The sequence below is a fragment of the Hemiscyllium ocellatum genome, chromosome 31 (assembly GCF_020745735.1).
Source record: "Hemiscyllium ocellatum isolate sHemOce1 chromosome 31, sHemOce1.pat.X.cur, whole genome shotgun sequence".
Classification (NCBI taxonomy): Eukaryota; Metazoa; Chordata; class Chondrichthyes; order Orectolobiformes; family Hemiscylliidae; genus Hemiscyllium; species Hemiscyllium ocellatum.
Genome location: NC_083431.1, coordinates 35,333,458 through 35,347,695, shown reverse-complemented (window position 1 = coordinate 35,347,695; position 14,238 = coordinate 35,333,458). Strand labels below are relative to the sequence as shown.

General features: G+C 40.7%; 1 protein-coding gene across 1 annotated transcript in view; it reads left to right on the top strand.

The window, feature by feature from the left end:
- The window catches only part of LOC132830252 (eosinophil peroxidase-like), a 94,146-nt gene that overhangs the window by 69,497 nt on the left and 10,411 nt on the right, over nucleotides 1–14,238 (top strand). The window contains exons 8-11 of the mRNA XM_060847789.1: nucleotides 3,073–3,233; nucleotides 6,366–6,624; nucleotides 10,423–10,593; nucleotides 13,638–13,875. Of these exons, the coding sequence (XP_060703772.1) occupies nucleotides 3,073–3,233; nucleotides 6,366–6,624; nucleotides 10,423–10,593; nucleotides 13,638–13,875 (829 nt within the window). The remainder of the gene's footprint in view (nucleotides 1–3,072; nucleotides 3,234–6,365; nucleotides 6,625–10,422; nucleotides 10,594–13,637; nucleotides 13,876–14,238) is intronic.

Below are 14,238 nucleotides of genomic sequence, written 5' to 3'. Positions count from 1 at the left end.
GGGCAATACTCCACCACTGCCTTTTTCATTATCCATTCAGTCACTGCTTTTCACTCTGAACTGGGCAGATCAGAAATGTATCTTTATAGGTACAAACTTGTTTGTCCTGTGTGACTTGGATGTTGCAGCTTATGTGGTGTTAGTGGTGAGGTTCTTATGATGCTCGTTCCATCTTTTGGCGCTTCGCAAAGTAAGGTCATTAGACTCAAAAAGTAGGCCATTCAAGCCTGCTAATTGAGATGAGATGTGATAATCCTCAACTCCACTTTTGACTTTTCCCCATAACACTTGGTTCACTTGCTGGTAAAATGTTGTTCTATCGTAGTCTTGAATATATTAATAACCCAATCTCAACAGCTCTTTGTGATAAAGAATTCCCACAGATTCACAACCCTCTGAGAGAAGAAATCCAAGAAGTCTCATAACTGTTTTAAGTGGGTAACCTCTTATTCTGAGATTTTGCCTGAGAGGTCCTAGACTCTCCTGCAAAGGGAAATAATCTCTCTCCATCGACCATGTAAAGTTCTCTAAGAATCCTATTGTTTCAATAAGATCTCCTCTCATTCTTCTAAACTCCTGAATACAAGCCCAGCTACTAAAATCTTTTTCATAAGGAAACTGTCCTAACCCAAGCTGAACTTGGTGAACCTTCTCTGGAATGGCTACAATGATAGTATGTTTTTTCCCTAAGTAAGGGGACCAAATTTGTTCTCAGTATTCAGTGTATTCTAACTAGTATCTTGTATAGTTATGACAAGGCTTCCCTATATTTATACTCCGTTCCGTTTTCAATAAAGGCCAATATTCCATTCGCCTTTTGTTATGGACCAGGCCAGACCCCTCAAAACATTTTTAAACAGATAGCACACACTGTAACTTTGCTATTTGTTTAGGTGAATGTATAGTGGATATTCCTGGAGCGAATTAGCTGATCCGACTGCCAAAGTTTAAACAAACATAATTTATTTCTAATTTACACAATGAAACACAAAGAAAAGAAAATAGAATACTGGATTACTTATCATGTCCAAAGATCCAACAGACTTAATGATGCTGTTCCGACACAATTTGCAACAGTCCCAATGAAAACATCCCTTAGCACAAACAGTAAAAATGAAACAAATCAGGGCTGACAGGCTTGAGGTTAGAGAGAGCGAGAGAGCGAGAGTACCCGGCTGGACTTGCCCCAGCAGCCTTCCTTCACACACACTGCTGCTGAACTGAGTCAAAAACTTTATTCTAAACGCAGGCTAGCTGGCCACTCCCCTTTGATTATTCCTTTTTTTATTAAGACATGAAAGCCTTAGGATGGAGGCATTATCTGTTCGGGATAAAAGTAAAGGGCCCCAGTAAACCTTTCAAAACCAGCGTAGCTAGAGCTGAGCCAATTTCCCCCCGATCTGGAAAAACCTCGAGGGCACAGTAACCTTGTAAAAAGACCAACATTGTGACAATTACCTATTAGCCTGCTGAATGTGGAATCCAGCATTCATGCACGAGAAGCCCCAACGTCCTTTGTCCAAATCCTTCAGCAGTCTTTCTCCATTTAAATCATATTCAGCTTTTCTTCTTGCCAATTTGCATAAAATAGTTAAACACTCATTTTCAGACTTTTATTGAAGCACAAAAACAACCCACATTGACTGTCACAGAATATAATAAATGATCAGTTTTTTTTCTGGTAAGGCTTGAGAGATAAATGATGAACAAGAGGAATCTTGAGGGTCTCTACTTCCAATCATATGTCAATCAGAGAGAAGAAGTGGGGCCTTGGTTTACATCTCATCAGAAGCTTCATTAGATCGCTATTTGTCACTCAACCACTATCACACAAAGTTTATAATGTAAACCATTATATCTTGCTATTTATGGACTATTACTGAGCACAACTAAGCTGCGATATTTCCTATATTACAACAACGATAGAAAGGATAGTGATAAAGGCATTTGGTATGCTTTCCTTTATTGGTCAGAGTATTGAGTACAGGAGTTGGGAGGTGATGTTGTGGATGTACAGGAGATTGGCTAGGCCACTTTCGGAATATTGCGTGCCGTTCTGGTCTCCATCCTATTGGAAGGATGTTGTGAAACTTGAAAGGGTTCAGAAGAAATTTAGAAGGATGTTGCCAGGGTTGGAGGCTTTGAGCCATAGGGAGAGACAGACTAAGCTAGGGCTGTTTTCCCTGGAGTATTTGAGGCTGAGGATTGACCTTATGGAGGTTTATAAAATCAAGAGAGGCAATCGGTAGGAAAAATAGACAAAGTCTTTTCCCTGGGGTGAGGAAGTCCAGAACTAGAGAGGATAGGTTTATGGTGAGAGGGGAAAGACATAAAAGAGATCAAAGAGGTAAAGTTTTCACACAGAGGGTGGTGCATGACTGGAATGAGCAGCCAGAGGAAGTGGTGGAGGCCAGTACAACGGCATTTAAAAAGCATCTGGATGGGTATATTAATAGGAAGGGTTTGGAGGGATATGGGCCAGGTGCTGACAGGTGGGACTAGATTGGGTTGGGATATCTGGTCGACATGGATGGGTTGGACTGAAGGGTCTGGTTCCGTGTTGTACATCTCTATGACTCCACTTCAACATATTTATTGTCTACAGCTTACTTTACAATGTCTTGATTTTGTGAAAGGTGACTTAAAAATGAAGTTCCTTTAATATTTTGCCCTTAGTATTTCCTTTTCAAAATTAAAGTCCCAAAATCTCTGGTGAAGAAAAACTGTATCCATTAGGTTTTCATGCCCTACATTTTCAATGATGTCCTATAGTCTTGCTGGTTTAACTACAATCAGTAATCCTCCCACATTTTCACCATTATGCATTGTAAAACTATCAAGATCTCCTACCATCTCCAATCTTTTAAACCCATGTTCAGACTTTTTTTTCATTCATTCATGGGTTATTGGTGATATTGGATGAACCACCATTTATTGCCCACCCTAGTTGTCTTTGGGAAGGTTGTGTTGAGCTACCTTCATTTTTCTACAGTTTTTTTTCTTTTCTAAGTAACATTGTGAAGGATTGTAGACCTACCATTTGTAAACTTGAATGCATTTGTCTTCCCACAGGAGATGTACGAGTGAATGAACAGCTAGCCCTATTATCATTACATACAGTGTTTCTCCGGGAACACAATCGTTTAGCGAGAGAGTTGAAGAGAATGAACCCTCACTGGAGCGGAGATACGATCTATCATGAAGCGAGAAAAATCCTGGGAGCTTTTCAGCAGGTAAAGAGAAAATGTCCTTCAGAACATATGTAGGAACAAGTATGGGCTATCTTTAATTAAGTTTATGGTTTATCAAGTTTAATCAGACTATAAATTGTTCAATTATTTTGACCTATTTTCCCTGTTTCTGGTCACTTGACATTTGTTGATGTTATGCTGCCTTGAGTTTCAATGTTGATGAATATATTCCTAGCTAGTTGCAGATAAACAATGTTGTGGGCAGCACGGTGGCACAGTGGTTAGCACTGCTGCCTCACAGCGCCGGAGACCCGGGTTCAATTCCCGACTCAGGCGACTGACTGTGTGGAGTTTGCACGTTCTCCCCGTGTCAGCGTGGGTTTCCTCCGGGTGCTCCGGTTTCCTCCCACAGTCCAAAGATGTGCGGGTTAGGTGAATTGACCATGCTAAATTGCCCATAGTGTTAGGTAAGGGGTAAATGTAGGGGTATGGGTGGGTTTCGCTTCGGCGGGTCAGTGTGGACTTGTTGGGCCGAAGGGCCTGTTTCCACACTGTAAATCTAATCTAAAGTATGTAATGTTTTATTGCTCATGAGCTTCCAGGGGCATGAGGTTAGAAATTGAAAGGATCCATTGCAAGTGTGCACCCCAGCCTTGGGGTTAGGCAGTGGTGTGTCTACACTCTGGAGTCAAGACAATCGGGTATCAATGTTTTGAGGTCAAGACTGTCTTGCTCTGGGGTCAGACAGTAGGGCAGAGTGGGTTGCCCGGCGATAGTGTCAGATAGTTGGGTACCTATATTCTCCAGTCAGTATCTGAGCTAAGATGGCCTGTTGCATTCAGAAGACTTCTCCTTGCAGTGGTAAACGTTCAAATGTATTGAAGTTGATAAGGAACCTGAATGGGATGAGGTGTATTCTAGGATATTGATGGAAGCCTGTATCCATTTTGTGGAGGAACTGTCTCTAATTTTCCAACCTTGAAATGCCAGCAGTTGATAAAATTGCCAATGTTGCACACTTGTTCAGAAAAAAGTGTAAAGGCAAGCTCAGCAGTGGAGTTGGTCATTTCAATCTCATTGGAGATCTCATTTCGGCAGATTCAGAATGACTGAGGGAGGCTAGCATAATTTTTTGAAGGAAAGATGGTGTTGAACTTGCTTGAGTTTTTTGAGGTTTGACGAAGGCTTCATAAGGAGTTCATATGGAGGATATAGATTTACAGATTTGATCAAGTGTGCAATGAATCTATGAAGATAGTTAGATCTCATGCCCAACAAGAGGCAGTGGTAACATGACTTTTAATGAATTTGGCTGAATGAACAAAAACAGAGTAGTGGTAATAGACTGTTTTTTGGATGGGAGCAGGTTTATAGTGTTGGGCTCCATAGAACTCATCCTGTGTAGATTAATGACACAGATCTTAATGTAGAGGGCACAATTTCAAATGTTGTAGATGATATAAAACTTGAAAGTTTTGTGAATCATGGTGATGTTAAACTTAAATATGGACAAGTTGGTGAAATGGTAAATGAAATTTATTGAGGAGAAATGTGATTTATTTGTGACAAGCGTTAGAAGTCAATTATTTTGATAGGAAGAGCATAAAGACACAATATGAAGTAGAGTGCAATTCTAGAAGTAGTACAGTCTCAAAGAGACTGGATGCATTAACCATTGAAGGTGACACACAGATTAAGTGAGCAGCTGATAAAGCACACAGAAGCATGAACTTTATGAATCAGGACATAGAATCTGAAAGCAAGGAACTCTTGTTAGAGCTGTATAATACTGCAGTTCAGTCTCAACTGGAATATTACATCCATTTCTGGTCACCACCTCTTTGCAAGGAATTGAAAATGTTTGGAACGAGTGCTGAAACAATTCAAGAGAATCATAGAATTCCTACAGTGCAGATAGTGACTATTCAGCCCATCAAGTTTGCACTATTTACCCTGAAGAGCATCCCACCTTGACCTATGATGCCACAGCCCCACATTAACTATGGCTAACCCACCTAACATGTACATCTTTGGAAGCTACAGAGTAACCTAGCATGGCCAATCCAGCTAACCTGCATATCTTTGGACTCTGGGAGGAAACCCATATAGTGACGGGGTGGGGGGAATTATGCAACCCTACACAGATAGTCACTGAAGGGTGGAACTGAACCCAAGTCCTTAATACTATGAAGCATCAGTGCTAACCACTGAGCCACCATGCCAATAATGTTGCCTGTCGTGAGAAACTTCAATTATTAGATTGATTGGACAAATTGCCTCAGATAAGAGAAAGCTTACACCAGAGTTGATAGATGCTCAGAATTATACAATGTCTGGTCAGAGTATGTAGAGAGAAGCTTTTCCTATTGGTGGAAGTATAGGATGCTGATTTAAGGTAATTGCTAAAAGAAGCAACGGCAACAGGAAGAAAACTGTTTTCACACAGCAAATGGTTAAGATCTGCAATGTATAACTTGGAGATGGGTTTAAAATTGAGACACTCAAAAGGAAATTTGAATCAAACCTGAATAGGCATCATGGGCAGAGCTCTGAGGAAATGATGGTCATTTAGGATGAAAGAGGAAAGATATAAAAGAGACCTAAAGGGCAACATTTTCATGCAGAGGGTGGTACATGTATGAAATGAGCTGCCAGAGGAAGTGGTGGAGGCTAGTACAATTGCAGTATTTAAAAGGTACTTGGATGGGTATATGAATAGGAAGGGTTTGGAGGGATATGGCCAGGTGCTGGCAGGTGGGACTAGATTGGGTTGGGATATCTGGTCAGCATGGACGGGTTGGACCGAAGGGTCTGTTTCCATGCTATACATCTCTATGATTCTATGACTCTATTGTTGATCAATCCTTCAGAAGGTCAACACCGATACAATGGGTCAATTGAGCTCCTTTTGTGCTGTAATATTCCAATTCCAATTTGAACTTCTGTACCCAATCATTACTTTCTGAATTGCCATATCTTAGCTATCAGGGTAAAGAGCAAGGTATATGCACTCTCATTTCCAAAACACAACAGTGATGGAAACTCGAATCCTTCTGAGTGTGCCAGAGATATAACCGATTAATATCCAGCGACAAAGAGATCATTTTCTAATACAACACTTAATGATCCTTTTGTCAATTCTGACTACACTAATAACTTCTCTTCCTGCTACAGATAATAACCTACAGAGACTTTCTTCCACTGCTTATTGGGAATGAAGCAACAGAGAAATATCTCCCACGTTATGAAGCCTATAATGAATTTATTGATCCTGGTATTGCCAATGTTGTCGCAACAGCAGCTTTCCGTTTTGGGCATCTTATCATTCAGCCAAAGCTATTCCGCCTTAGTGAAAACTACCAGGAACACCCTCAGTTCAAAAACATTGACCTGCACCAGGCTTTCTTCACACCCTGGAGACTGATCAAGGAAGGTAGGTAACAATCTTTAATATAGAGTTATAGAGGTGTACAGCACGGAAACAGACCATTCAGTCCAACCCGTCCATACCGACCAGATATCCCAACCCAGTCTAGTCCCATCTGCCAGCACCCAGCCCATATCCCGCCAAACCCCTCCTGTTCATAGACCCATCCAGATGCCTTTTAAATACTGCAAGCAGCAATCTCATCTTGAGACATTACAGTGAGACTGAGAGCAATCTTCCACTTCAGTAATGGGCAAATAGACTCATGATTACAGTAAGTAAGTTCAAGCTCTGATAGAGTTGAACACAGGTAGTCCTTATTTAAGGTTATGGTTTTATTTCTGAGAATTGCAACCTTAAGTGAAACAGCTTTAAGTGAAACTTAGATTCCTGTACAAATCAATGTGAAAGCTATAATAAGGGTAGGGCCTTTCTTATCAGAAAGTACGAAAGCATTTAGAATCAAAGAATCCTTACAGTATGCAAACAGGTCTTTCGGTCTATCAACACTCTGAAGAGCATTCCAACCCTCCCCACACTATACCACGGCTAATGTGCACAACATGCACCTCACTGGACACTACGGGGGAATTGAAATAGCCAATCCACTTAACCTGTTCAACTTTGGATTGTGGGAGGAAACTGAAGCACCTTGTGAAACCACCACAGACACAGGGAGAATGGGCAAACTCTATACAGACAGTGATCCAAGGCTAGAAACAAACCAGGCTCCCGAGCACTGTGAGGCAGCAGTGCTACCAATGTGCCACAATGCAGCCTGTTAAACTTAACCTATCAGCCTTAATATCTTACATTACTGAACTCACACATTTCAAAATACCATGGTCCCTTTCTTGATCAGATTATATTCCCTACAGTGTGGAAACAAGCCCTTTGGCCCAACAAGTCCACACTGACCCTCCAAAAAGTAACCCACCCAAACCAATTCCCCGACCCTATAGTTACCCTTGACAAATGCACCTAACACTATGGGCAATTTAACACAGCCAATTCACCTGACCTGCACATCTTTGGATTTTGGGAGGAACCCACACAGACACAGGTAGAATGTGCAAACTCTACACAGTTAGTCGTCCGAGGTTGGAATCAAACCTGGGTCCCTGGCAGTGTAAGACAGCAATGCTAACCACGAAGCCACCATGCCATCCTGAATTATTCTACCATGTCATTCTACATTCTTATTTCTTGTTGGATCTGGCAACCACAGAACTTTTTGTCAGCTCACATTGGGACTCCAGCATTGGATCAGATCAGAAAGATGCCGCAAGTGGCAGGATAGGTACTGGGAGAGATTGCAAACGAAGGAGACAGGCCACAAGTCAAAGAATTCGAGCATGGAAGAGGCCACAGAGCACATAGGTGTTACCTGTGAAATATTCTTAAAAGACTGTTTGACCAGTTTATAGCTCATAAACTGCATATACCTTCATCTACAGAAGCAGAATTAGACCATTCGGCCCATTGGGTCTGCCCCACTGTTTGATCATGACTATATTTCTCAAAGCCATTCTCCTGCCTCGCCCTGTAAAACTTGTTGCCATTACTAATCTTTTTGGCTTAAAAATATTTCTCCTCATCTTAATTCCAAAGTGTCATCCCTTCACTATAAAGTTGAATAGATGCTAATGATTTTTTGGGCATTCCTGTTCCTCTGGGCTAGTCCTTGTCTGTTTTTGATCTATGGTAACTTGGCAGCTTTGCATGCTATCAGGCCTTGCTTGCAGAAACTGTTTAGCCGAATTTGTGTTGGGCCTAGGTGAAGGGTGACCTTGTCGAGGTTTGTAAAATCATGAAGGGCATGGATAGGTTAAATAAACAAGTTGTTTTCCCTTGAGTGGGGGAGTCCAGAACTAGAGGGCATTGGTTTAGGGTGAGAAGGGAAAGATTTAAAAGGAACCTAATTGGTAATGTTTTCATGCAGAGGTTGGTGCGTGTCTTGAATGTACTGCCAGAGGAAATGGTGGAGGCTAGTACAGCATTTAAAAGGCATCTGAATGGGCACATGAATAGGAGGGGCTTAGAGGTATATGAGCCGGGTGCTGGCAATTGGACTAGATTAGGTTGGGGCATCTGGTCAGCACGGACCGAAGTGTCTGTTTTCAGGCTGTACATCTTAATGACTCTATAACTTTTTAGATGCCACTCGTTTAGTTGTCCTTTGCTTCTAATTATATGAAATGATTTTCATTCTGTTACTGCAATTTTTATTATCTGTCATTTGTCTTCTATTAGACCTGATTCCCTGGCCTGCTGTTTTGCTTGTGTTATTTCTACCATAATAGTGGGTGAAGCAGGCATTGTTACCCTTTTCCTCAATAGAAACTCTTTGAGGAGTGGCTCTAATTTTCAACTCTTGAGTAAAAGTAGCTGATTCAAATTAAATAATCATGTGCACCTCTTCCCATTTTCTGTTCCATTGACTTCAGTGGTTGTACTTGATAAATAATGGATGAGATAACTAAAGTTCAATGAAATCAATTTCTGATTAGCTTCATGTTGTATTTGTGCTGGCACAGTGCCTGGCCAGCAAGTTAGTTATTAAATAACTGTGAAGGAAAACTGCTCACTATTGGTCAAGTTAAGGTGTTAGTTAATGAGCCTGGCTGAATTACATTCTGTTTTTGTCAGCAAGAACCCACACTTTTCACGTAGGTTCTTGTTTCAGTCCCAATTTTCTGGACAGACTATTACTATCACACATTGCAGCAGATTCGTGAAGAAGGGTTTATGTCCGAAATGTCAATTCTCCTGCTCCTCGGATGCTGCCTGACCTGCTGCACTTTTCCAGCAACACATTTTTCAGCAGAGTTTGAGAACCTGAGTAAAGTGAGGTTTTTCTTTTTCCACAAATTGCATCCAAATATAAATTCACTGGCTCCTCATCATTACAAAAGAACTCTACTAAAATACAGAAAGGTTTAAGGAAATGATAGCAAGGAATGCCAATGCCATTCCAGCCCTTGTTTCACTTGCATGCTATTTTTGATTCCCCCACAGACAGTAGATTATATACAGTACATTTTAAATTGACATTTAGTATCCATTAATATCCTTATAAAACTCGATCAGAAATTATGAGAAAATTGTTTTACGATAATAAAATGAGAAAATGTTGAAAATACTTACATCAGACAGCATCTATAAACTAAGTTAAAACTTACAGCATTTTCTGTTTTGATTTCAGATTCATAGCATCTGTAAAATTTTGTTCACATAGACTTCAAGCTGCATGACAAAATGCAGACTCAAAAACATGATGTTAACATGCTATATTTTTTCTTATACTCTTCAACTATCAAATTGTATTTCTCTCGCTCTTTCAAGTACCACATAGCATTATTTAGAATTTCTGAAAACAGAGTAGCGGAAGATTGATGAATCTTCTGGAGAAATGTCACAAAAGTTATTGATGCCAGTTTTGCAATATGGCCATTGAAATTATGACAGGAATCTTGATTACTACCTTCCACAATTCAGATGTCTATTCATTTTGCCAAAAACTATTTATATTCAGCAAGATTCTATTACAGAGTCTTGCTTAAACAATGCTGATTTTGTCAGGTCTGAAAATGTGTTGCTGGAAAAGCGCAGCAGATCAGGCAGCATCCAAAGAGAAGGAGAATCGACATTTCGGGCATAAGCCCTTCTTCAGGAAAAGGCTCAGGTATCAATCTTTGTCATAGATATTTCTCCCACTCTCAACTATTCTAATACTCTTCAAGGTACAGTGTAAACAATAGAATGCATGTTCATTGTGTGTGTGTGTACCTTCATTCGTTTTAGGTGGGGTTGATCCCCTCATACGAGGTTTGTTGGGCAGACCAGCCAAGCTGCAGGTACTGGACAAGATGATGCATGATGAATTACGTGAAAAACTTTTTGAATTGACCAGCCAAATAGCCCTGGACCTGGGTTCTTTGAATATGCAGCGTTCGCGAGATCATGGAATTCCAGGTAAGTGGAAAATCACGATATAAATGCAAAAGACATGTTGAAATGTCAGTTAATACAACAATTTTATTACTAAGGCTCATAGTGTGAAGAAGCTAGCAGGAACAAGCCTGGAAAATGCAGTTCAGCAGGGCAGGCAGCATCTGTTGAGAGAGAAGTAGAGTTCAAAAGAGTCATACTGAACTAAAAATATCAATGCTGTTTACCACAGATGCTGCGAAAACTACTGTGATTCACCAGCATTCACAGAATCCTTACCAGCGTGGAAGCAGGACATTTAGCCCATCGAGTCCACACACTCTTTCTGAAGAGCATTCCACTCAGACCAACCCCGCGATCCCTGTAACCTTACTTTTCCCATGGCTAATCCACCTAGCCTACACATCTCTGGAGACTACGGACAATATAACGGCCAATCCAGCTAACCTGCGTATCTTTGGATTATGAGAGGAATCCCGTGAGGGCATGGGCAGAGCGTGCCAATTTCACACATACAAACACCTAAGGGTGGGATCAAACCTGGGTTGCTGGCGCTATGAGGTAGCAATGCTTACCACTGAGCCACTATGCAATGCCTTAAAAAAACGCACTGCTGAGAAAGAGACATAACCCCAGATTAAAAGCCTGATGCTCTACTAGCTCAGCTACGCAAATCCACATTTTCTGCGTTTGTTTCAGATTTCCAGCACCCAAAGTATTTTGAATTCTTAACCAACAAATACGGGTTTCATTAAATTAATAATTTGTTTTTTGCAAAGTTTGTGAAGACTTGTAGCTCAGGTTGAGGTTTAGGGTGTAGGTTTGCTCGCTGAGCTGTAGGTTTGATATCCAGACGTTTCATTACCTGGCTAGGTAACATCATCAGTGGTGACCTCCAAGTGAAGCGAAGCTGTTGTCTCCTGCTTTCTATTTATATCACCAGCATTCACAGAATCCTTAGCAGTGTGGGAGCAGGACATTTAGCCCATCGATATGGGCTGCATAGTTATAAATAGAAAGCAGGAGACAACAGCTACGCTTCACTTAGAGGTTGCTACTGATGATGCTACCTAGCCAGGTAATGAAACCTCCACCCTAATAATTTGTTTTATCCCAGAATTGACTGGAAAAGATGTAGAAAGACTTATATTAAAATGGAAATGCTCAAAAAAAAATGGGAATTGCACGTTTTAGTTTCTTAACTGCTGAATTTGACCCCCTACTTTCCCCTCTGGTACAGTTATTATCAGGCTATACAGCCGAAACGCAAAATGTTATCCTCAGCTTTTGAACTCATGAATTTAGCCTTACTTTTATGGAAAATGCTGAAGTTGCAAAAGGTTATTGAAAAGAATGGTGCCTTCAGTTGCTGAAGGAGAAACTACAGAAGCAGGGGTTATTCTTTGTAAAACAGCAAAAGAAACAGGGGATCTCCAGGCAGAGTAAATGTTTGAATCTGAGAAGGTAGATACAGAGGTGTTTCAATAAAAAGCTGGACTTTCATCCTCAAGGCGAGTAGAAAATGTTGAGAAAATTCCCAGCTTTGCATGCCTACCTCGGGAAGTATTACTTTCAAAAGTACAATCTTCATTGTTGATGGCTGGCTGCTGGTTCCAGCCTACTTCAGATAAAGGTGGGATGCATCCGCAGTTTCATTATATTTTGTTCTTAGCTGAGAGCCCACAAAAATGAAAATCATTTGCTTATTGAAATTGCTCGCCTGCTTGATTGACAGCTCTGACCTCGATCAATTTGATAATGTGTTGGTTTACAGAAGGGAAAACGTTACATGTACTGAAATGTTGAGAGGTCTAGATAACTGCAAATGTGTTGCTGGTCAAAGCACAGCAGGTTAGGCAGCATCTCAGGAATAGAGAATTCGACGTTTCGAGCATAAGCCCTGGAGATGCTGCCTAACCTGCTGTGCTTTGACCAGCAACACATTTGCAGCTGTGATCTCCAGCATCTGCAGACCTCATTTTTTACTCTAGGTCTAGATAACTGACACTTTCATTGCCCTGCAGTAAAAAGGAGATTTTTTTACAACACATAGTTAAAAATTATGAAGGAATTTTTTTTAAGCTTTTGTTTATCTAACTGCCACTATGAAGGGTATGTTTCTCTACAGTGCATACATGGTGTATAGGCCTGGAAGTGCTAGACCTTAGCATAGAGTGGCTGAAGGGCCATGGGGGTTATTTCGGGAAGCACACCTTTGCATAGGAGAAGGATATTGTGAACTTGCTTTTCAGTGGTTTATGAAAGAAGAATTGTATTTGTTGAACCCACAGGGTGACATTTATTTAAACAATCTTGTAGATAAGATGAAGGTGAATCAGTTAGTGACAACCTCATTTCCAATTTCACTTTTGAAATGATTATTTTTTTCCACTTCCACCATCTCATTAGCAGTAAATTCCTTATCATTGCTATTTGTGCATAAAAAGTGTTCCTCCTCATATGCACCTGCATTCATTTCCCAAGGCCTTAATCGTTTTCATCCAGACCTTGTACCGTCAGCTAATGGAAATGGTATTTCTTGGTTGACCTTTCCCAGATCTGTCAAAATCTTGCATAGTTTCTAGAATGTCTCCTCAATCTCCTTTTACTCCAAAGTCCAAAGTTTATATATAGCAAAAACATATAAATCACAGCATTGCCAGTCTTTATCAGTCTCCTAGCATCATTGAGATAACAATGGAGCTAGGGAATCCCAGTTGCAGGGCAATTGTGGGTTCAGCATGGGACCTGCCATTGGTGAAGGCATTGACAAGGTGGGTCCTGCAGCGAAGAGATGACGCCTAAAGATTGGTGACTCTGACGTTGGTGGGTCTGGCACAAGCGCCAGTACAGGTGTTGTTGGTGAGCCAGCTCAGGATTCTCTTTCAGTTAATCTTTTATCCTTTTTATGCTTGAACAATTCAAAATGGCACTGGATTGTGGTGACTGTTGGAGTTTTTCACTGAATGTTAATGTATCATTCACTAAAATATCAATTATAATAAACAAATAATTCTTTCAGTTACTGACTGATGTATGGTTCTATTGACTCTGTTTAAATTTTGCAGGTTATAATGCTTGGCGGAAATTCTGTGGCCTTACGGAGATCAGGAATCTTAATCAATTTCGTCAAGTTATCAACAATTTGAAGGTGGCAAGGAAATTCTTCGAATTGTACAAAACTGCAAACAATATTGATGTGTGGATTGGGGCTATTGCTGAACCTTCGGTCACAGGTGGAAAGGTGGGCCCATTGTTGGCTTGTTTAATAGGACAGCAATTCAAGAACCTGAGAGATGGTGACAGGTAATGGATAATATTAACCGCACCAGAACAGCTAAGCACATTGATATTCAGTACTTCAGTAGAATGTGATTTCACAATCAAACAATCAGAGTTCAGAGACACTGGGTTGCCTAGAACCCCAGTCTACCAGCCTTAACTGTGTTATGTTCAATCAATCAATTTTGTTACTGGTAAAGCCAGTTATCATAGAATCCCTATAGCGTGGAAGCAAGCCCTTCAGCCCATTGTCTCCATACTGACCCTTCAAAGAGCATCTCACCTAGACCCACCTACCTATCTTATCCTTGTAAACCTGCATTTCCCATGGCTAACCCACCTAGTCTGCACATTCTTGGACACTATGGACAACTTAATGTGGCCAAT